We start from the raw sequence: 24,849 nt of genomic DNA on the forward strand, positions 1-24,849 counted from the left end.
TTACACTGCTCCAGCTGCCGATACGGGCGTCAGCACAGGCGGCGCGGGTTCGTGCAGGCATGTGAGTTGCCTTCTCCACGGCGCCCCGACGCAACATGACGGAGGCCTACAGAGGCCAGGCACGAAGGAACATAGGCCCCCACCGGGATAAGCCCACCTGCTGATCGGTTGGCCCCGGTTGCGGGCCAGGCCACCGTGGAGGCCCCCCCAACCCAGAGTCGGATCCCCCTACCCCCCACCAGGCCGGCCCCCACAGCAAGAACGGCGAGGTCCTGCCGGGTAGGACCACAAGAGAACAACGCCAGCGGGACTCGGCCTAACTCGGCGGGCACTAGGCCCATCGCATGGGGAGAATCGCCGGGGGAAGGGGCCGGCGCCGCGCCGGCCATGCCGGCACCAATGACACTGATTCTCCGGTCATCAGACAATCGGTGGACCGGCGTCGGAGCGGCGTGTGATTCTCACACCCCCCCCCCCCTTCCCCGCCGATACTCCGACCCAACGCGGGGTTGGAGAATCCCACAACTGCAGTGTGGCACTGTACCGAATGTCTTATGAAACTCAACATCATTACTCTCATCAACCCTTTCTATTGCCTCTTCAAAAAATTTGCTCAACATGATTTCCCCTTTAGAAAACGATGTTGCCTCTTCCTAGTTAATTCATATTTTCCATGTGACTACTAATTCTATCCTGAATAATTGTTTCTAGAAGCTTTCCCACTACTAATGAGATTTCTAGTTAAGTACAATTGTGCAGTATCATATTGCCTGTGAGCAGTAATTTGATAATGAAGTCCAGGTACCATAGGATGTGGTCTTAGTTCCTCTTTCCACTTGATTTCAGTTGTGTCAATGCTTTTGAGCAACAAGCAGACCAGGTACATGCTCACAAGTATGGATGTATACTTGTGAGGGAAGGGAGCTGCTAACTGGGACGTTCATGCATATGTCCTAACAACCTCAACACAAGGTAAGTTACTGACATCAGCGGTGAGTAAATTAATAGGTTAAGTAAGACAAAGTAATTTTAAATGGTTTAGATGTAGGACTCACACAAAAGAAGTTTATATCCCAGTTGGGTAGTTCTCTATTTTGAACTGCAATTTGTTGCCGTTCACGGACAACTGGTTCAGTTGTAGGCACCGGTTGATTCACTCCAGTTGAATTCTCTTTCCCGTTGAAGTGTTCCTGATTTGGTCCGGTTGAATTGGAGCGCTGCAACAAATTAGAATATTAAAATTGCTGAATCAGCAAATATTTGACAAATTAAATTCAGTGTAGTGCAGAAAAACATGAAGATAAAAGATATTTATGGAAAGAATAGAGAGATTGTGTATTATTAGGAAATTGCAAGTGTAGATGGGGTAGAGAAACAAAGGTAAGAGTACAAGTACAACATTAAAGGTTATGCCACAGATTAGCAAGGCCAAAATAAGGAGGAAACAAAGCCCAGATAAAATAAGGAAGATAAAGAGGCATATGATGTATGCTGGATTAATGGAGCAGAGAGGCTAAGGGTGAAATCAAATATCAAAATCTTTATTGTCACAATTAGGCTTCCATTAACATTGCAATGAGGTTACTGTGGAAATCTCCTCGTCGTCACATTCCAGCGTCTGTTCCAGTACATAAAGGAAGAATTCAGAATTCTCAGCTGGAACGGGAATTAAACCTACGCTGCTGCCCTTGTTCTGCATCACAAACCAGCTGTCTCGCCCACTGAGCTAAACCAGCCAACGAAATAAGAAAGGCTAAGAGGAAGCATGAGGAAAGAATGGCAGGCTGCGCAAACACATATTGCAACGTGTTGCCACCTTTCTGGATTTTGAATTCGCGTGAGAAGTCGCCAGGCCTGGATGAGATGCAACCGAGATTGCTGAGAGAAATAAGTGTGGTATTGTCATAACTATCAGCATTCCATGAGTTAATGTAGTGTCGAGAGTAGCCACTAGAGGGAGCGAGAGTTACAACTATATAAGGCTGTGATGCTAAACCTTAGAGGATGAGTATATGCAGGAGTTAGCTAGTGAAGGTCATAAGAGCAAATAGTGCAAGTGTGTGTGGACCACAGTTTAAACCAGTAGTGAGATTAGCAGTTGATGAGTGTAGTTTAGATGTTATTAATCAATTATGTAATCTTAAGGCGTATGAGTCGAATCCAAGTTAGTAGTGTAAATAAATTCATAGCTTTGTTTTGGTTAAAGCTATTTTGTGGTCTTTGTGAACACTACGCCAAGCATCCTGAAATAAGCAATACAAAGAACACCACATGGTACCAGAAGTCTATTTCTTGTAATAAACAGCAGTTAGATTAGGTAAGAATATCATTAGGTGATTGAAGAAGCAATCCAGAAGGTACTACTCAGAAAAAAAATTGCGACGAAGACTAATCAGAAGATGTGAGGTCTCAAGAAGCCTAATCACTTCAAGACACACAGTAAACAATGCCAGAATTGGGCTTTCTTTAAGCAACAGTTTGAAATTTTCATTTCTGCTTCCGTGCTTGAAAACGCCTCACACCACAGGAAAATAGCACTCCTATTAAATGTGGCTGGACCACAAGCATTAGAACTTTTTAATTTGTTTGAGTTCAGTGCAACAAGGACAAAATTAATACAACACGGTGCTACAAAAATTACTGATCCTGAGAAAATTCAATGATCGCGACATGTTAAGAAAACAGCTGCAGTCAAGAGCAGAGTCAGTAGATTCCTTCATCACAGTTCTAAAGTTGCGAGTACAGTCCTGTAATTTTTCCCCAACCTCCGATTCTATGCTGCGTGATCAAGTTGTGTTCGGGATAAATGATCAAAGTTTGCATGAGAAAATACGAAGATGACTGGTTTTATCAATTGAAGACACTATTAATATGAGCAAGGCCAGCGAACAGGCATCGAGTGAATATGTAGAGTTGGTGGCAAAAGAAAAGAGCGCAAAATCGGGAAACATGGCAGACGCCACAGCAAAGAAAACTCGGTACAATGGCCGGTGGCCATTTTGAAAGTGACGTCATGAGTGTGATGATGTGCACATGCTGTGGATACACGCACATGAAAAAGAATTGTCCGTCGAAAGCCAAACAATGTTCCAAATGTTGCAAACTTTAACTACTTTGCAGCAGTGTCGTTTATCAGCAACTGTTCCAGTAACCAAATTTAAAAAGTCTTTTAATAATAATAATCTTTATTCTCACAAGCAGGCTTACATTAACACTGCAATTAAGTTACTGTGACAAGTCCCTAGTCGCCACATTCTGGCGCCTGTTCGGGTACACAGAGCGAGAATTCAGAATGTCCAAATTACCTAACAGCATGTCTTTCGGGACTTGTGGGAGGAAACCGAAGTACCCGGAGGAAACCCACACAGACATGGGGAAAATGTGCGGACTCCACACAGACAGTGACCCAAGCCGGGAATCGAACCTAGGACTCTGGAGCTGTGAAGCAACAGTGTGCTACCGTAGTGATTTCAGACGGATCCACAGTGTGCAGAGTGCAGACAAAAAATCCAACATCATAACTGATCGGGAGGATTTCTCACCGTATTCACTCTTGGATACTTTCATGACAGAAACAGTCACTCGGATTAATTTACTGGATTGAAATGAAAGGCCAATAAAAGAGCTCTCGATGATCATTAAGGAATAGACTCTCTCATTAGAAGTAAATGGAAAATGAATATCATTTAAAATTGACACAGGAGCGCACACAAATATTATCATCCATTAATCTTTAAAGCAAGCTATTGACAACCACAAAAAAACAATTCACTTGTAGGCTCGAAGATTACAATGATTTTTTAAAAAATCTTTTTATTGGCATTTTCAAAATTACGTACATTGCCATTCGTTTTCATTTATTGTACAATGTAAAAACGCCGTTTCTTTATTTACAAATTGTTGAGGTCTAGTTCAGTGTGTTCCCCTCTCCCCCCTCCCCCCCGGTTCACACCCCCAGCCCCCCCTTTCCTTAATCCCTCCCCATCTTATCCCACCCACCCCGCTTGATGTCCTCCCTGGTCGATCTGGGGTGTGCTCCCCCTCCCTTCCCCCAACTTTCTTTTCTCCCTTTGTCGGCTTCAGCCATGTTCTTTTTGGATGAGGTGGGGTTGCCCCCTCTCTCCCTCCCATCCCCCAGTGTTGTCCATCTCAGACTCTCTGCCTCCTTCCCCCACCCTCTCCCCTGGGTTGTGTGTCACTGGCGTTCCTCCTTGCCTTTTGTTTTTTCTTTCCCATTTTATAATCCTTCCAGTTCCCTCTCTATTGGCTGCTGTTGGCCTCAAACAGGTTTTGGAACAGACCTATGGAATTGCCCCCATGCAGCAAGGAAGCCTTCCTCCATACCTCGGATGACATATTTGATCATCTCCAGCTGGAGAAATTCAGTCTGCAGCTGTGGGTGATGCTGCTGATCGCCAGCTGAGCAGGATTCTCTGGCGAGCGAATAGGGAAGCGAAAGCTAGGGCGTCAGTCCTCTTCCCCATGTATAGCTCTGGCTGGTCTGGTACTCCGAAGATTACCACATTTAGGCATGGCTTCACCCTCATCCCCACAATCTTGGACTTTGCCTCATAGAAGGCTATTCAGAAACCAGCAAGTTTGGGACAAACCCAGAACATGTGGGTGTGGTTGGCCGGGCTCCTCTGGCATCGTTCACATTTGTCTTCCAACTCCCGGGAAGAACCTGCTCATTCGGGTTCATAGAATCACAACATTTACAGTGCAGAAGGAGGCTATTTGGCATATCGAGTCTGCACTGGCTCTTGGAAAGAGCACCCCACTTACGCCCATGCCTCCACCCTATCCTCGTAACCCAGCAACCCCATTTAACCTTTTTTGGACATTAAGGGCAATTTATCATGGCCAATCCACCTAACCTGCACGATGTTGGACTGTGGGAGGAAACCAGAGCACCCGGAGGAAACCGATGCAGGCATGGGTCAGCATGGTAGCATAGCGGTTAGCATAATTGCTTCACAGCTCCAGGGTCCCAGGTTCGATTCCCGGCTTGGGTCACTGTCTGTGCAGAGTCTGCACATTCTCCCCGTGTCCACGTGGGTTTCCTTTGGGTGCTCCGGTTTCCTCCCACAGTCCAAAGATGTGCAGGTTAGGTGGATTGGCCATGCTAAATTGCCCTTCATGTCCAAAATTGCCCTCAGTGTTGGGGTGGTTACTGGGTTATGGGGATAGGGTGGAGGCGTGGGCTTGGGTAGGGTGCGCTTTCCAAGAGCCGGTGCAGACCCGATGGGCCAAATGGCCTCCTTTGCACTGTAAATTCTATGATAATGTGCAGACTCCGCACAGACAGGCAGACTCCGCACAAACAGTGACCCAAGCCGGGAATCAAACCTGGGACGCTGGAGCTGTGCTAACCACTGTGCTACCATGCTGCCCTGTGCTACCGTGTGTGGTGAACATATTGCTGCTACCATTCACCACTGTAATTGTATTGTATTGTATTATGTTGGTGCCCTGTGGGCTCCGCCCATGGCACTGCCCTCTCGGGGGAGGTATATATATCTGCAGCCTGTAGGCGGCACTCAGTACAGAGCAGTCGCAGGGAGGCACAGATCTAGCTTATTAAAACCACTGTTCACTTCTCCTCATCGTCTCGTGTGAATTAATGGTCACATCAATTTAATAAGTTACGATATCGCAATGGATGCCGCCCTCAAACCTGATCAACTGGAACACGACCCACAGGCAGCTGAAGCTAAAGGAACCTTTTCGCACTGGCTCCGCTGCTTTGAGGCCTAGCTCGCCGCCTCCTCCTCGCCCACCGTCACCGAGGCACAGAAGTTGAGCCTCTTCCACGCCCAGGTGAGCCACAGAATCTTAGTACTATTCGAAGACGCGACCACGTACGCAGACGCGGTCGCGATCCTGAAAAGACACTATGTGAGGCCGGTGAATTAAGTATTCGTCCGGCATCTCCTCACCACGCGTTGTCAACGCCCCGGGGAATCGCTGGAGGAATATCTACGCGACCTGAGGGTACTCACTCAAAACTGTAATTACAATGACATCACGGCCTCGCAGCACATGGAACACGTCATCAGGGACACCTATGTGGCTGGGGTCCGGTCCAACTATGTCAGACAGCGCCTGCTCAAAAAGGGCGCCCTTGACCTAGAAGAGACGGTAAAACTATCCACCTCGTTAGAGGTAGCCTTCCAGAGTCTGAATGCTTTCCCCTCCGACCACGCGACTTCCTTGTGGGTGCCGGTGGCGTGACCATCACCCGACCCGAGGGTGTCCCATGCCTGTGCTACGCGGCTGGCCACCCAACCCGGAGCCCGCCTTGCTATTTCTGCTGTCAGAACCAGCACCCCAGTCTGCGTTGCCCAGCTCAGAATGCAACCTGCAGCGACTGTGGCAAGAAAGGACATTTTGCCAAAGTCTACTTGGCCCGACCCAAAGTTGCAAAATCACAGGCCCGACTCACAGACTCAAATGCCCACAGACCCCGCAGCGTGGCTGCGTGCCTGCCGGTACTGCCCCCTTCTGACGCGTCATTCGCCTCGTGCTACCCATGGGAGCCGCCATCTTAACTCTACCCGACACGTGCGATTCATGGGGGCCGCCATCTTGGCCGCCATCTTCAACGTCACCCGACACATGCAACCGACGGAGGCCACCATCTTGGCCACCATCTTCAACACCGCCCGTCACGTGTGACCGATGGGGGCCGCCATCTTGGGACCACCCCACTACCACCAACCACGCTGGCTACCCACAGCTTGGCGCTGTACCCCTCGACCAGTCACGGCCCAAGCACCTCAAGAACTCCATGATGACCATCCGGGTCAATAGGCACGAAACGTCCTGTCTGTTTGACTCTGGGAGCACGGAGAGTTTCATCCATCCAGACACGGTAAGGCGCTGTTTCCTCCAGATTTCCCCCGCATCCCAAACAATCTCCCTCGTTTCTGGATCACATTCAGTGCAGATCCGGGGGTACTGTGTCGCGAACCTCGCGATACAGGGCGCCGAGTATGCCGATTTTAAGCTCTATGTCCTCCTCACCTCTGCGTTCCTCTCCTGTTAGGACTGAATTTCCAGTGCAACCTCCGAAGCCTGACCATGAAGTTCGGTGGACCCCTACCCCCTCTCACCGTATGTAGCCTCGCAACCCTTAAGGCGCCCCTCCCTCGCTCTTCACGAACCTCACCTCCGACTGTAAACCCGTCGCCACCAGAAGCAGGCGGTACAGTGCCCAGGACTGTCGGAGGTCCAGTGGCTCTTGAGGGAGGGGATCATCGAGGCCAGTAATAGCCCCTGGAGAGCCCAAGTGGTGGTCATCAGGACCGGGGAAAAGAACCGATGGTCGTGGACTACAGCCAGACCATAAATCGTTACACGCAACTCGATGCATACCCCTTTTCCTGCATAGCGGACATGGTGAATCAGATTGCACACCACCGGGTTTTCTCCATGGTAGACCTGAAGTCCGCATACCACCAGCTCCCGATCCACCCAGAAGACCGCCACTACACGGCCTTTGAGGCCGCCTCTTCCACTTCCTCAGGGTCCCCTTCGGCATCACCAATGGGGTATCGGTCTTCCAAAGAACGATGGATCGAATAGTTGACAAGTACGGGCAGCGGGCCACGTTCCCGTACTTGGATAACGTCACCATCTGTGGCCATGATCAGCAGGACCACAACGCCAACCTTCAGAAGTTCCTCCAAACCGCCCAAGCCCTCAATCTCACCTACAACAAGGAGAAATGGGTTTTCCGCACAACCCGACTAGCCTTCCTCGGCTGTGTCATGGAAAACGGAGTCCGAGGGCCCAACCCCGACCACATGCGCCCTCTCCTGCAACTCCCCCTTCCCTCCCCCTTCCCCACTGCCCCAAGGCCCTGAAAAGATGCCTCAGTTTCTTTTCATATTATGCCCAGTGGGTCCCCAACTATGCGGACAAAGCCCGCCCACTTATCAAAGCCACCATCTTTCCCCTGACGACTGAGGCCCGCCTGGCCTTCAGCCGCATCAACGCAGACATCACGAAGGCCGCGGCGCACACGGTGGACGGGTCCATCCCCTTCCAGGTGGAGAGTGACGCGTCAGATGTCACCCTGGCAGCTACCCTTAACCAGGCAGGCAGGCCTGTGGCTTTTTTTCCCCGTACCCTCAACGCCTCCAAAATTCGACACTCCTCTGTCGAAAAGGAAGCACAAGCCATTGTGGAAGCTGTGCGGCATTGGAGGCACTACCTGGCCGGTAGGAGGTTCACCCTCGTCACCGACCAACAGTCGGTAGCCTTTATGTTCAACAGCACACAGCGGATCAAGAATGATAAAATCTTGCGGTGGAGAATCAAACTCTCCACCTATAATTACGATATAGTATATCGTCCTGGGAAGCTGAATGAGCCCCCAGACGCCCTGTCCCACGGCACATGCGCCAGCGCGCAAGATAACCGACTTCAATGGAGGCCATCCACAATGACCTCTCTCACCCGGGAGTCACCCGGCTTCTCCACTTTATCCAGGCCCGCAACGTGCCCTACTCCACAGACGAGATCAGGGCCATGACCAGGGACTGCCAAGTCTGCGTGGAGTGCAAGCCGCACTTCCAACGGCCAGACAAGGCCCACCTGGTGAAGGCATCCCGCCCCTTTGAGCGCCTCAGCGTCGATTTCAAAGGGCCCCTCCCCTCCACTGAATGCAACGTGTATTTTCTCAACGTCGTTGACGAGTACTCCGTTTACCCTTTGCCATCCCATGCCCCGACATGACCGTGGCCATGGTTATTAAGGCCCTGCAAAGCATCTTCACCCTGTTCGGTTTCCCCACTTACGTCCACTGTGACTGGGGCTCCTCGTTCATGAGCGACGAGCTGCGTCAGCATCTGCTCGGTAAGGGCATTGCCTCGAGCAGGACTACCAGTTACAACCCCCGGGGAAACAGACAGGTGGAGAGGGAGAATGCGATGGTATGGAAGGCCGTCCTTCTGGCCCTACGTTCTAGAGATCTCCCGGTTTCCCTCTGGCAGGAGGTCCTCCCCGACACGCTCCACTCGATTCGGTCGCTCCTCTGTACAGCCACGAACGAGACCCCTCACGACCGTCTATTTGTCTTCCCCAGAAAATCCACCTCCGGGGTCGCGCTTCCGTCCTGGCTGACGACACTGGGGCCTGTCCTCCTCCAGAAGCACGTGAGGAGCCATAAGTCCGACACCCTGGGCAAGAGGGTCCAGCTCCTACATGCCAACCCTCAGTATGCCTACATGGCGTACCGCGACGGCCGACAAGATACAGTCTCCCTCCGGGATCTGGCACCCTCTGGTTCCCCAGAAACGATCACATTCTACACCGAACACCGCCCCCACCCCGCCACTACATTGCCTACACACCCCCCTCACCCCATCGCCGACCCACCACGATGAAGCTCCGGACGACATGCTCCAGGAGTCAACGAGCCCAACATCCGTGCCCGCGGCGAAGCCAGAGCAGAGGCGATCACAGCGAACGATCAGGGCGCCGGACAGACTTGACCTGTAAGCCCTTCACCCCCGCTGGGGGTGAATGTGGTGAACATATTGCTGCTACCATTCACCACTGTAATTGTATTGTATTATGTTGGGGCCCTAGTGAGCTCCGCCTATGGCTCCGCCCCCTTGGGAGAGTTTTATAGATCTGTAGCCTGTAGGCGGCACTCAGTACAGAGCAGTCGCAGGTAGGCACAGATTTAGCTCATTAAAACCACTGTTCACTTCTATTCATTGTCTCGTAAAATTGATGGTCGCATCACCGTGCTGGTCAGGTGTGCTCTGTGCACCACTTTGAACTGGATTAGGCTGAGCCTTGCGCAGAGGGAGGTGGAGTTGGCCCTGCTCAGTCCTTTGCTCCAGAGACCCCACCCCACTTCTGTCCCCAGTTCGTCCTCCCATTTCCGTTTGGTATTGCCCAGTGGGCTTCGGGCTCTGTCCAGCAGCTGTCCGTATATTCTACCACAGAGTCCCCCTTCCTTATTGTCCATGGTCTTCAGGTCCTCTAATTGTGTGGTCTCCGGGGCCCAGGGGTATCCTACTGCCACTTTGCAGAGGAAGAGTTTTATTTGTTAGTGTCTCATTTCCTGCCCTGTCGGTAGTTCCCATTCCTCCGTTAGTTTGTTCAACGTTGCTACTTTGTGTTCTACAGGGAAGTCCCTAACTGTCAGCGTTCCCTTGTGCTGCTTCCATTTTTTAAACGTTGCGTCTAGCATGGCTGGCAGGAATCTGTGGTTATCGCAGATGGGGGCCATGGAGGACATCTTGGTCAGCCCGAAGTGCTGTCTTAGTTGACCCAACGTTTTCAGTGTGGCTGCTACCAGCGGGCTCGATGTATATTTCGTCAAGGGTGGAGGTGGTGCTGTCGTGGCCAGGGCCTGGAGGGTTGTTCCCTTGCAGGAGGCCTCCTCCATCTGCACCTACTCTGAGTTGTTCTACTTGCACCCATCCCCTCACTCTTTCCGCTGTTGCTGCCCAGTGGTTATGTGGGTTTGGCAATACAAGGCTCCTTTGCAGTGTTTATTTGGGGACTCTTGGATTTTTGGCCTCCCACACAAATGCCATAATTAAGCTATCTATGTTCTGGAAGAAGGCTTTGGGATGAAGATCGATATGGACCTAAACAGGAAGAGGAATCTCGGCAGCACGTTCATCTTGATCATCTACACTCTCCCCGCCAGGCAGACTGGGAGTGAGCCCCACCTCTGTAGGTCCTTTTTGACTTCCTCCACCAGGCTGGTCAGATTCCATTTATGGATCTGTGTCAAGTCCTTGGCTATTTGGATCCCCAGGTTGGGTTCACTGGGATGCCTCACTTTTGACCAGGTTGCATTTGTAACCTGAGAATGTTCCAAACTCTCTTAGGATCCGCATGATTGCTTTCAGTCCTTCCTGTGGCTTTGAGACGTTCGGGAGCAGGTCATCTGCATAGAATGAAATTCTGTGCTCTGTCACCTCTTTGCATCCCGTAAGGTTATCGGCGGGGATTCAATTGCTAATGCAAACAGGAGCGGGGACAATGGGCATCCTTGCCTTGTGCCTCTTTGTAGCTGGAAGTATTCAGATCTGGTGGTGTTAGTTTGAACGTTCACCCAGACGGTGAATCCCGCTCCTAGCCCAAACAGTTCCAGCACCTCGGAATACTTCCATTCAACTCTGTCGAAGGCCTTTTCCGTGTCCAAGGAGATGATCACCTCTGGTGTTCTCGCCCCGAGGGGAGGGGGCGGGGTGTTATCATTACATTCAACAGCCGCCTAATGTTCGCAGTGATTTGCCTACCCTTGATAAAGCACGTTTGGTCTTCAGCAACCACCTCTGGTACAGAGTTCTCCAGCCTTTTAGCCAGGATCTTTGCGAGTATTTTTAATTCCACACTCATTTGATCCACATTAAGTTGGATATCAATGAAATGGTGGCCTGCGCTCGTGTAGGAGGCAAAATGCCCCTTGCTAGCGAGTTGCGAACATGTCCCTTAGGTGTGGGGCCAGGGCTGGTGGGAATTTTTGCAGAAGTCCGGCGGGAACCTGTCCGGTCCCGGTGCCTTCCCCGCCTCCATGGAGCTGATGCTCTCCATTATTTCTCCCAGATCTATTGGTGCTTCCAGCTCCCCCCCACCCCCCCCCCCCCCCCCACCCCCCCACCCCCCCGTCTGTCCTTCCCCACAACCGGCATTTTCAATCCGTCGAGGAACTGTTTCACCCCCATGAACCAGTCGGGAGGTTCGGAGGTGTACAGCCCTCGTTAGAAGGTCTCAAATGCTTGATTGACCTCTTTTGGTTCCGCAGCCATCCTGCTTCTGTCATTCTTTACCTGCGCTATCTCCCTCGTGGCTGCCTGCTTTTTCAGCTGGTGAGCCAGTAGGCGGCCAGCCTTTTCTCCTTGTTCGCAAAAGGTCTCCCCTGTCAGGTGGAGTTGGTGTACTGCTTTCATAGTGGACAGCAGGTGAAAGTCCATTTGTAGCTTTTTCCTCTCCACCAGTAGCTCTATGGTGGGGCCCTCGGAGTACTGTCTGTTGACTTCCAGGATGGAGTCTATCAGCTGTTTTCTGGCCTCCTTCTCTTCCCTATCTCTACATGCCTTGTAGGCTATGATTTCCCCTCTGATCACAGCCTTTAGTGCCCCTCAGAACATGGAGGGAGAGACCTCCCCGTTCTGGTTGTTTTTTTTGACAAACTTGCATCAAAACAGATTACAGCAAATAAACACCATGGGAAACATACTTTCCAACAATCAACAATAATGTCTGTACAGATTTTTCCCCTTTTTCACGCTCCCCCACTTCCCCCCTCCCACCAGCCCCCTGCGACGAACAGTTCCTCAAACACGGTCACAAACATCCCCTACCTTTTCTCAAACCCCCTGTTGCGCCTCTCAACTCATACTTTATCTTCCAGAAACCGCCTCATGTCCCCCTCCTCTCCCTCTGGGGTCCGCCCTCATAAAGTCTCTGGTAGTAATTCCGAAACGCCTCATTTATCCTCCCTGGCTCTGACCCCACATCCCCAGTCCGTATCTTCAATATTTCCCTGGACGCAGCCTGCCTCTGCAGCTGGTGCGCCAGTATGCGGTTTGCCTTCACTCCATACTCATATTGCACCCCTCTTGCCCTACGCAGTTGCCCATCTGCCCTCCCTGTTGTCAGCCTGTCAAACTGCCCCTGCAACTTTTCCTCCTTGCCAATCCCTCCATGGTGGGCACCCTTAAATATTCCCTGTCCACCTCCCCTATCTCGCTCACGAGACGTTCATGTTCCTCCCTCCTTTCCCTATCCACATGGGCCCTAAACAAATAATTTCCACCCGGACCACTGCCTTCAGTGCTTCCCAGAAAATAGCCGCTGACACTTCCTCATTCTGATTCAGCTCCACATACTCCTTAATCACCCGCACCTTATCACAAAAATCTCCATCCGCCAACAACCCCGAGGTAAACCTCCACCCCGGCCTCTCGTCCTGCTCCTGATCCGAGATAACTATCTTAACGGCCCCTCCATCCCAACCAAAGTCTCCCGATCCACTACAAAGTAATCAATCCTTATGGACGTGTGAAAAGAAGGAAAGCTCCCTTCCCCCTGGGATCTGGAATCGCCATGGATCCACCAGACCCATCCTCTTCATAAACCAGCCCCCCCCCCCCCCAGCTCCCTCGCCATTCATACCCTACCCATCGACCTCGGGCTCGATCTATCCACCCTCGGCTCCAGGACACAGTTAAAATCTCCTCCCCTGATCAACTGGTGCGTGGTCAAATCCGGGATCGCTGCCAGCAAACCCCTCATAAAACCCATATCATCCCAATTTGGGGCATATACATTTACCAACACTCTCGGTGCCCCTTCCAGTACCCCACTCACAATCACATATCTCCCACCCGGATCCCTCACCTCCTTGGTACTCACAAATCCCATTTTTTTGCTTATTAAAATCGCCACTCCTCTCGATTTCAAATCAAACCCCGAGTGAAAAACCTGCCCGACCCACCCCTTCTTTAACCTAACCTGGTGCGTCTCCTGCAGAAAGATCACCCCGCTTTGAAGCTCCTGAGGTGCACGAACACCCGTGACCTTTTAGCCGGCCCATTCAGTCCCCGGACGTTCCACGTTACCAGCCTTCTCGAAGGCTTATGCCTCTAATCCTCTCTACTGTCTGTCATCTTCCCCACTTAACTCCCACCCCCTTAATTCCCCTCTATACCTAGCTCATTCCGGATGGCCCCTTTCTCTGCCCCTGACATCTCTCACCCCCTGCCATGTCGCAACAGCCTCCACCCCTTTCTCCCCTCCTCCCATCCCTCCCTTCCCCCTCCCTGTCCCGGCCACCCCTCTCGGCCTTCTCCCCACCACCTCACATCCATTCACCAGCATCACCTGCTAGCGCACCCACCCCTGCCCAAAGGCACCACCCAATGACATCTCCTTCCCTCCCCCGCACTCCTCAGCTCAAGGAGGAAGGCTCCTTGCTGACCTTACCCTCCCCCACCCAAACAAGGACTTCTCCTGAATTCCAGGCAGCCTTCTCCAAAAGCAAACAAACCGATGTTAAACACAAACAGTCCCATAAAACAGGAGGGGGGGTGGGGGGGGATGGGAACACCCATCCCCACATAAACTCTTCACCCCTACAACCCCAAACAATCTCAACAATAAACAGCAAACTCCATCCCCAAATAAGGCAAAAATCCCCCAATCCCTACCCCCACTTCAAATATGCTTCCAACCATTATAAAGTGCCAGCACCCCAGTTCCCAAACATTGTCCATTCCCACAGTTTATGCTCCTTAATAAAGTCTTTGGCCGCTTCTCGGGTCTCGAAATAATACCCGGTCTCCGAAAATCACCCATAATTTTGCCGGGTAGAGCACCCCAAACCTGATCTGCGGCTGGTACAGCACCGCCTTGGCCTTGTTGAAACCTGCTCACTGCTTTGCCGACACAGCTCCATTGGCCTGATAAATTTGGATGCTATTCTCCTCCCAGTCGCAGGTATGCTTCTGCCTGGTCCATCGCAGAATCTTCGCTTTCTCCACAAATTTGTGGAGTCCCACGATCACCGCCCGCATCGGCTCCCCTTCTGCCTCAGGGACCTATGCGCTCTGTCCATTTCAGGCGCCTTATCTAGCACCTCTTCTGCCACCAGCCCACCAGCATCTTCGAGACGTACGTCATGGCACTCACACCTTCCACTCCTTCAGGCAGGCCCATTATTCACAGGTTTCCCCTTCTCGAGACGTTCTCCTGTTTCTCCACCTTTGCCCTCAACATTTTACACAGTCCCCTAGGAGCCCACCTCCGCCTCCAGAGCCACCACATGATCGCTGTGGTCCAAGATCACTCCTGCGATCTGCTGAATCTGTGACCTGTGCACCTTCAAACACTTCACCCGTTCTCGAGAACTCTTCAGGGATGCCAAAGCTCCTTCGATGTCCTTTGAGCGATCCTCCAGCATTTCCTTCCTCTGCTGGCGGTATTCCTCCTTAATGAAAGCCATCAGCTCCTCCATCTGGGGCTTTCCAGCTTGCATCAGCTCTTCCCCTGACACTGTGCTTACTCTGGCTGTTGCTGCAGAACAGGCTTCCAACTCTTTAGCCTGTTCTCTCACTGTTTTCTGCCGGGTCTGCTAGCCAGCAGACATACCACTCCCGGGGGAAACTACTCCTCCAACATTCACCTACGTCTTTTCATCAAAATTCCACCCACTCCTTTGTGTGTCTTCAAGCAGGAGCTGCCCTGTGTGTGACAACTCATTCCGTGGCCAACCCCGGAAATCCCCGTTCCGGCTGTTACTCACATAGTCGCCTATGGCCTGTGATGATTTCTGGCAGAAGGCCTTGTCAGCCAGGAGGTCCATATCCAGCCTCCATGTGGGGCGCTGGGCACTGCCTGTGTCCAACCTCACATCCATGTAGTGTAGAGCATGGTCAAAGATGACTAGCATGGAGTATTCCGCTCCTATAATTTCTGGAAGCACCAATTTCCCCATTGCAAAGAAGCTGGTTCAGGTATATACCTTGTGTACTTGAGAAAAGAATGAGAATTCTTTTTCTCCCGGGTGTAAGAACCTTCAACGGTCCACCGCCCCCATCTGCTCCATAAATGCTCCCTGTTCCTCAGCCATGCCTGTCTTTTTCCCCATTCTGGGGCTCGATCGGTCAGTAAGCGGGTCCTGTACACAATTGAAGTCGCCCCCCCCCCCCGCCATAATCAGTCAGTGCGTGTCAATGTCAGGGATTTCCGCCATGGATTTTTTTATAAAGTCTGTGCCGTCCCGGTTGGGAAAGTACACATTCACCAGGACTACTGGTGCCCCTTCCAGGGCACCGCTGACCATGACAGACCGTCCCCCTGGGTTTGTGACCGTCCTCGTCTCTGTAAGCCTTATCTTCTTACTAATCAATATGGCTACTTCCCTCACCCTCATTCCATAGCATAAGTGGTACGTCTGTCCCACCCAACCCTTCCTTTCCAGTAATCTGTCCTTCACCCTCAGGTGCCTCCTGCAGGTAGAATATGTCCACCTTCAGCCTCCTCAGGTGCGCGAAGATTCTGAATTTCATTACTGGACCGTTAAGTCCCCTTAAATTCCAGGTGACTATCCTGGTGGGGGCTTCTGACCCCCCCCCCCCCCCCCCCCCCCCCACAGTGCTGCAGGATCAACCATACTTACCTGGTGGACATACCTCTGCACTCCAGGGTTTCCCTTTGTTAAGGGGCCATTCAAAATGGCCACGGTTGCCGTTTTCACCATGAAGCCGGGCCCCTGCGCTCCGGGGTTTCCCTTTGTCCAGGGGCACCCAACATGGCTGCCAACTGTGTGTATGCCGCATGATTGTGCCCTGCACTCTGGGGTCTCTTTTTGTTTAGAGACCCTCCAAAGTGGCTGCTTGCGGCACCATCTTGGATCCTTGGCCTGTTCCATGCCCGCCGAGGCCTGTTCCTTTCTCGCCGTCAATCCTTCCCTATCTTTCTACCCCTTTCCTGTTCTGTGAGTCGCCCACCCTGTTCCCCCCTTCCCCTCCCTGTCCCCCCCCCCACCCCCCCCCCCCCCCCCCACCCCCCCACCCACCCCCCGTATTCACCATCCTTTCTGTCCTCCCCCCCCACCCCGGCCAGACGCTCCCTCTCCCTGAGAGGTGCGCCGCAGCCCCCTTACCCCTTTACTGCTTGTCTTCCCATGCTAGCGCTTCCTGCTATTATGGTGGCTCTCCGTCCTGGGCTGGTCTCGCCCTGTCCCTGTTCTATCTGCCTGCCTCCGCTCCCTTCTTCACTCCCTCACCTATTTCCCCTGTCCTTGCTCCCCTCTCTCTGTCTTCCTACTTTAATCTGAGAATGAGGCAGCACAGTCCTCTGCAAATACAGAGTCTGTACAATAGGTTTTGGTCCTGTTTCGCCCTCTGCTTTTTGTCTTCTTCCACACTGCCCCCACCATTGCCTCGTTTGTTCCTTCTCTAGATTGTTGGTTTTCACAAACTCTTCGGCCTCCGCCGGGGTGCTGAAGTAGTGTTCTTTCCCCTTGTAAGTTACCCAGAGTCTAGCTGGGAACAACATGCCAAACCTCACCCCGCTCTTGTAGAGTGCCGGTATTGCCTTATTAAATTCGGCCCTTTTTTTTGACAGATCCGCCCCAATGTCCTGATATACCCTTATTCTGTATCCTTCCCACGAGCATGACTTTGTCTGTTGGGCCCACCTTCGGATATTTTCTCCTGGTCCTGGTACCGGTGCAGCTTTGCAATTATCGCTCTTGGCTGCTCCCCAGTGTTCGGTTTCAGTCGGAGCGACCTGTGTGTCCTGTTGAGCTCTGGGGGCTTTGGGAAGCTGTCCCTCCCGACTCGGTTGTCCAGCAATTGGGCAATGTAGTCCATTGGTCCCCTTCCCTCAACCTTCTGGCAGTCCTACAATTTGGACATTCTGTCATCTGGATGTCTTTTCCTGGTCCTCTACCTTTCCCTCAGATTCCCTTGGACCGCCACCTACCTCTTCACTTTGGTCTCCAGAGCCACGATCCTATCACTCTGGTCGGTTGGCGCCCTTTCCAGGTCCAGGATCTTCCTTTCCTGGGCTTCCACCTTTTTTCCCAAGCCGTCTATCGTGTGCTGGAGGGCGGCCATTGCTCCATCGCCACCATTTTCACCACCTCTTTTCTTTCACCACCAGCTGGAATTCCATGTTAATCGCCTCCCTCATGGCAGTCAGTTCTTTTTTTCGGAATGTCTTCTATCTATCCCCTGGTGTGGTGGGGGGCATTGCTGCCGGTTCATGTTCTGCTGTTCGGGTTACCGGTTGCCCCCTCTCTTGGTTCGCCTGGGCCTCCGCTTCGCCTTGTGGGTCCACCGCGTCATCCGCTCGTTGCTCCTGCCCCTTACCGCCGCTTCTGCCTTCTCGCTGGCCCTTTGAACCACTGTTTGCTGGCATCTTCTCTTCTGCTTCTTCACTGCTAATGCCTTTTGGGTTTTAAGGAGTTCTGGGTAGCCTTTTGAGCCAAGAATCCTAAAAATTCACTATTCTGGGTCCGATTGGGAGGAGAGCCACCTGATGTACATCCGCTCAGCACATCACCGCCACCATAAGTCTGAAGATTACAATGATAACAAGATAGTCACAAGAGGATTCTGCTGTCTTGTTTTTAAGAATCGGAACATCGAGATACCCATCGACTTCGAGGTGGTGGAGGGTGAGAAATCATCATTAATTGGAGTGGATGCTTATGAAAGATTGCAGCTGGTTGAAAGGATTCACTCAACCAGTACTTCAGCTGACCAAGATGAAGAGTCAAGAATAGACTTGGGTGTTGTGGACGACCTCTCCAAAGCTACCAATGATGCTGACATATCAGAGTCCAGGGCAACCACTAATGCTGAAATATCAGAACCCAAGATAGTCCAAATAGTGTAATCTCAAGCTTGTCAAATCACCGAGATACTACCAGTGCCTGACCGCAAACTACAGACCATAAAAGCCAAAACTGAAAAGAATTTGATGACCCAGAAGGTGAAACAATACCTAAAAGAAGGATGACCTGCTGCATGTCGATCTGCCTTTCGAGATATAAGAGATCATCTATCCACAGTAGATGGTGTTCTGCTGAAGGGAGACAGGAGAGTGATTCCTGCCAGTTTACGTTTAGGAATTCTGCATCAGATTCACGAGAGTCATCAAGGCAATGAAAAGTGTTGCAGAAGAGACAGACAGTGGCTGTATTTGTCGGGAATAAGCAGAGATATTGACCAATATGTTCGAGCATGTACAATTTGTCAGATGCATTAGTCTTCACAGAGCAAAGAAACAATACAATAGGCGGAAATTGATACCAGTCAATGGAACAAAGTGGGCATGAAACTATCCTATTTCAAGGGTCTTGACGACCTGACAGTCATAAACTATTGTTCCAGCTTTCCTGCAGTGATGATGCTGAACGATTCAACTGCCAGATCGGTGGTGAAGGCAACAAAATCAATTTTTGCACGCCATGGGATAACTTTTGACGTTGTCTCTGACAATGGTCCTTGTTTCTCGAGTTGGGAGCGAACACAGTTTTCAGAGAAATTAATTTCAATCATATTACTTCCAGCCCGTGTTATCCTCAGTCTAATGGATCAGTATACTGACCAACCTTATTGATGCACCATCAATTGGACACGAGACGAAGGTAAGATCCAAACAAAAGGTTTTAATGCACAAGATGTGTGCCCGGCAGCAGACGTACAGAAGAATGGCCGACTGCCGGGAAGCACGGGTTCTTATAACCCGCCTTGTAGGCGGAGCCACCTACCTCTCAGCCGATTGGCTGAGAAGCACATGACATACCCGGGCCAATGGGCAGCGAGTCCTCTGCACCAATAGCAGCTCACTTCTAAGGTACCGTAATACCCCTAGTCATACTACCATATTCACCCCTTGTTGAAAAAGTGGGGGGGGATGGGGGGGGACGCTGGCATGAGGAGAGGGGGTGGTGTCCCGTGAGTACGTGTGATTGGTAGTAGGACTAGAGATGTTTAGGCCTTACCGTTGCATCGATGGCTGCCCACTTACCAGTAATTTATGTGCAAAAAGGAAAAACAACAACTATGTACAGTGTGCACAATTCGGGGGGGGGGGGGGGGGGGGTGGAAATGGGTTTACAGGTAAAGATCAAAAGAAAATCACAAGAGTCCATCCACAGGCAGAAGTCCACCAGTAGGTCACATCGATTCAATCAGTCAAGTGGGCGCCTTCGATGTCCTGTTTGACCTGCACTACGGTGCCAGCGACGTCAGAGCGGTGGTCATCCGTGACTCCGGGAGCGACGATCTTGTTTCTGTAACCGTACCCCTGGTCGGAGCTAGCGGGGGCCAGGCCGGGGGAGGGGGTCCCTGTCCGCTGAGCTGTGGGTGCGTCGGTGCTGGGGCAGTGGGGGTCGGGGGTGGGGTTGTGGCGGGGCTGGTGTTGGGGGGTGTGGCTGAGATCCGGCGGGTGCCAGGTCCCGGAGGGAGACCGTGTCCTGTCGGCCGTCGGGATATTCCACATACGCGTACTGCGGATTCGTGGGGACTAGCTGGACTTTTTCGACCAACGGGTCCGACTTGTGCACCCGCACGTGTTTCCTGAGCAGAATGGGCCCGGGGGTAGCCAGCCAGGTCGGGAGCAGGATCCCTGAGGAAGACTTCCTGGGAAAAACAAGAAGATGTTCGTGGGGCGTTTGGTTAGTGGCGGTACAGAGGAGTGACCGGATTGAGTGGAGGGCGTCTGGGAGGACTGGGAGATTTCTGGACCGGAGGGCCAGCAGGACGGTCTTCCAGACCGTACCGTTCTCCCTCTCGACCTGTCCTTTACCCCGGGGGTTGTAACTGGTCGTCCTGCTGGAGGCGATGCCCCTGCTGAGCAGGAATTGACGCATGTCGTCACTCATAAATGAGGACCCCCCGATCGCTATGAATGTATGCGGGGTAACCGAACATGGAGAAGGTGGTGTGCAGGGCTTTGATAATGGTGGTTGTGGTCATGTCGGGGCAGGGGATGGTGAAAGGGAAACGGGAGTACTCGTCAATCACCATGAGGAAGTACGTGTTGCGGTTGTTGGAAGGGAGGGGACCTTTGAAGTCCATGCTGAGACGTTCAAAGGGGCGGGAAGCCTTTATCAGATGCGCTCGTTCAGGGCGGTAGAAGTGCGGCTTGCACTCCGCGCAGATGTGGCATTCCCTGGTCACTGTCCTGACCTCCGCGATGGAGTGGGGCAGGTTGCGGGTCTTTAAGAAATGGAAAAAGCGGGTGACCCCCGGGAGGCACAGGTCCGCGTGGAGGGTTCGGAGGCAGTCCACTTGTGCATTGGCACAGGTGCCGCGGGACAAGGTATCGGGAGGCTCGTTTAGCTTCCCAGGACGATACAAGATGTCGTAGTTGTACGTGGACAACTCAATCCTCCACCGCAAGATCTTATCGTTCTTTATCTTGCCCCTCTGTGTGTTATCAAACATGAAAGTCACTGACCGTTGGTCTGTGAGGAGGGTAAACCTCCTGCCGGCCAGATAGTGCCTCCAATGTCGCACAGCTTCAACTATGGCCTGTGCTTCCATCTCGACCGAGGAATGGCGGATTTCGGAAGTGTGCAGGGTACGGGAGAAGAAGGCCACAGGTCTGCCCGCTTGATTGGGGGTGGCCGCCAGAGCAACATCAGACGCGTCACTCTCGATTTGAAAGGGGAGGGACTCGTCAATAGCGCATATCGTAGCCTTTGCAATGTCTGCTTTGATGCGGCTAAAGGCCTGGCGGGCCTCCATCGACAGGGGAAACATGGTGGACTGGATGGGTGGGCGGGCTTTGTTGGCGTAATTGGGGACCCACTGGGTGTAACATGAAAAAAAGCCCAAACAGCCCTTGAGGGCTTTGAGGGTGTGGGGGAGGGGGAACTCCATTAGGGGACGCATGCGTTCGGGGTCGGGGCCTAACACTCCGTTACGCACTACGTAGCCGAGGATGGCTAGACGGTCGGTGCTAAACACGCACTTATCCTTATTGTAGGTCAGGTTAAGGAGTTTTGCGGTACGGAGGAATTTGCGGAGGTTGGTGTCGTGGTCCTGCTGGTCGTGGCTGCAGATGGTGACATTATCGAGATACGGGAAGGTTGCCCGTAAACCGTGTTGGTCAACCATTCAGTCCATCTCCCTTTGGAAGACCGAGACCCCATTCGTGACACCGAAAGGAATCCTTAAAAAGTGGTAGAGTCGCCCATCCGCCTCGAACGCAGTGTACTTTTGGTCACTCACGCGGATGGGGAGCTGATGGTAGGCGGACTTAAGGTCCACCGTGGTAAAAACCTTGGACTGCGCGATCCTGTTGACCAGGTCGGAGATACGTGGGAGAGGATACGCTTCCAGCTGCATAAATCTGTTGATGGTCTGACTGTAGTCTATGACCATCCGATTTTTCTCCCCGGTCTTAACCACCAGCACTTGTGCTCGCCAGGGGCTGTTACTAGCCTCGATAACCCCTTCCTTCAGAAGCCTTTGGACTTCGGACCTGATGAAGGTCCGGTCCTGGGCACTGTACCGCCTGCTCCTGGTGGCGACGGGTTTGCAATCCGGGGTGAGGTTTGCAAACAAGGATGGGGGATCGACCTTGAGGGACACGAGGCTGCAGACAGAAAGGGGGGGCATAGGGCCGCCGAATTTGAATGTTAAACTCTGGAGGTTGCACTGGAAATCTAACTCCAGGAGTGCTGCCACGCAGAGGTGGGGAAGGACGATGAGCTTATAGTTTTTAAACTTCCTCCCCTGGACCATGAGGTCCGCCACGCAGCACCCTGTGATCTGGACCGAGTGCGAACCGGAGGCCAGAGCGATTCTTTGTTTTACCGGGAAAATGGGAAGTGCACAGCGTCTTACCGTGGCGGCGTGGATGAAACTTTCCGTGCTCCCGGAGTCCAACAGGCAGCTCGTCTCGTGGCCGTTGAGAAGGATCTTCGTAGTCGCCATGGACAGCGTGCGGGGCCGTAACTGATCCAATGTTACTGAGGCGAGTCATGGCAGGAACTCCGAGCCATCATCCGGCAGCGAGTGGTCACTTGCGGGGTCCTCGGTGCCGTTCCAAGATTGCGGTGCCCGTCGGCCGCACGTGGTGGAGGGTGAACAAAATGGTGGCGCCCGGGGCTCGCAAGTGGAATCAGGGGCCCAAAATGGCGGCGCCCGTGGATCGCATGTGGCGTTGAGGGCCCAAAGTGACGGTGCCCGGTGATCACTCGTGGCGGTGGGGGGTGGGGGCAACTATGTCTGCGGGCCGCGCGGGGCCCCTGGGGAGCGCGGGCGGTGTCCCGAGAAGCGACCGCCTTTGACTGGCAAACGGCCGCAAAATGGCCCTTTTTGCCGCAGCTTTTACAGGTTGGGGTGGGGGCCGGGCAGCACTGGCGGGGGTGCTTGGCCTGGCCGCAAAAGTAGCAGTGGGGCCCCATGGGTTTATTGGGGCGCCCTGTGGCGCAGGCCTGAGAGGGTTCTGAGTCTGCGGAGGTGAGGGGGGTCGTGTTTCATGCTGCCCAGGGGGCCGCCGCACGGTCGGGAGCGTACGCGCGGGCCATGCGATTAGCGACATCTAGAGAGGGGGCAAGGGCCCGTGCCTCAGCGAGGCTTAAAGTTTCTTTCTCTAAGAGTCTCTGGTGGATCTGGGAAGATTGAATACCCGCAACAAAAGCGTCTCTAATTAAAAGTTTGGTGTGTTCGGCCGCAGAAACTTGTGGGGGCAGGCGCAGTTTCTCCCCAGAACAAGGAGGGTCTGGTAGAATTTGTTTAAAGACTCACCAGGGAATTGCTGTCTCGTGGCCAACAAGTGCCGTGCGTAGACTTGGTTCACCGGCCGGATGAAATGTCCCTTTAGCAAGTCCATAGCTGCGTCATAGTTTGTTGTGTCCTCTATGAGCGTGTGCATGGCGGTGCCAACGCACGAGTGGAGGATATGCAGGTTTTGTTCCCTCGTCGGGCGGTTTACGGCTGTGTTCAAGTAACTATTGAAACACGCCAGCCAGTGTTTAAATGCTGCTGTTGCATTTGCTGCGTGCGGGCTGAGACGAAGACACTCCGGCTTGATACGAGCTCCATCTTTTAGAACTTGTGCATTAAATTGATGCACCATCAATTGGACACGAGGCGAAGATGAGATCCAAACAAAAGGCTTTAATGCACAAGATGTGTGCCCGGCAGCAGACGTACAGAAGAATGGCTGACTGCCGGGAAGCACGGGTTCTTATATCCCACCTTGTAGGCGGAGCTACCTACCTCTCAGGCAATGGGCAGCGAGTCCTCTGCACCAATAGCAGCTCACTTCTAAGGTACCGTAATACCTCTAGTCATACTACCACACTTATATACACTGGATAACTGAGATACTCCACCCCGGGGGGGAGCTTGGACACGGCAAGGAGCGCGGGCAAAACAAGCGTCCCACCCCACAGGTGCCGTGCGGGATCTTACAGCAACATTAAACTCTGAAAAACCACATCAAACCAATCCGGTGGCAAAAACAAGCACTAAAGTGCTCTTTTTACAGGAACTGATAGACACTTTAAAAAGCCTGGACGACTCGTTCAAACGCTCGAGAAAGATTTCATTCCATGTTTGAAAGTTGGATTTGCAGGGGACTGTGTTTATCTGGAGATCTGGAGCGCCGAATGTGCAGACTGTGGGTAAACAGCGAGCAGCCCTGTCACCCCCACCCCCAGGTAGAGAGCGGCGGGGGGGGGGGGGGGCGATGGGGAGGGAATCCGGGAAAACCTGAGGTGGTCCAAGTGGGGGGGGGGGGGGGGGGGGCGCAGGAAGGACAAGGGTTCCGGGGTGGAAGGGGTCCGGGGAAACTTTGGGTGGGGAGGGGCTCTGACATGGGGGGAGGGGCTCTGACATGGCGGGGGGGTCCGGGCTTGGTCCCAGTCGTTGGACGCTCAGAGTCTACTCACCACTTCGGCCACCTCGGTGCCATTCACCCTCGGGTAGGTAATCGCGTGGAGCCAGTAATTGGTGCACGAAGTTAAGAAGAAGAGAAGCAGGCCGATGGCAGCGCTGAGCCTGGCAAAACTCAAAGTCACTGTGAGCTGCTGCATGGTGTTCCCGCTGTGCGGAGCGTCCCTCACTGTCTCCCTCCTCACTCCTTCCTGAAGCTCTGATGTGCAGCTTCCAGAAACTGGCTGCACGGGTGTGCCGGCGTCCTTGAACTGAACCCTGCAACTAACTCCCAGCCCTGCAACTAACTCCCAGCACGAAATCAAGTTTAGTGACAATGCGCTGCACGCAGCCAAAACCGGTTCAACTATTGGGAAATTCCAGCAAAATTTCCCTTTTTAATTCAAATCTGTTCCAAGTATTTCTCATTCAAGATAAAGCGCTATATGTCTGCCCAGTTTCA

At 52.7% G+C, this 24,849-nt stretch overlaps 1 protein-coding gene across 1 annotated transcript in view; it reads right to left on the bottom strand.

Moving 5' to 3' along the window:
• Positions 1-24,849, bottom strand: part of LOC119977312 (transmembrane protein 182-like) — a 172,284-nt gene extending 147,435 nt beyond the window's left edge. The window contains exons 1-2 of the mRNA XM_038818079.1: positions 24,404-24,849; positions 1,056-1,217 (exon numbers count right to left, since the gene is read on the bottom strand). Coding sequence (XP_038674007.1) covers positions 1,056-1,217; positions 24,404-24,547 — 306 coding nt within the window. The 5' untranslated portion in view covers positions 24,548-24,849. The remainder of the gene's footprint in view (positions 1-1,055; positions 1,218-24,403) is intronic.

Source organism: Scyliorhinus canicula, chromosome 14, assembly GCF_902713615.1.
Source record: "Scyliorhinus canicula chromosome 14, sScyCan1.1, whole genome shotgun sequence".
Classification (NCBI taxonomy): Eukaryota; Metazoa; Chordata; class Chondrichthyes; order Carcharhiniformes; family Scyliorhinidae; genus Scyliorhinus; species Scyliorhinus canicula.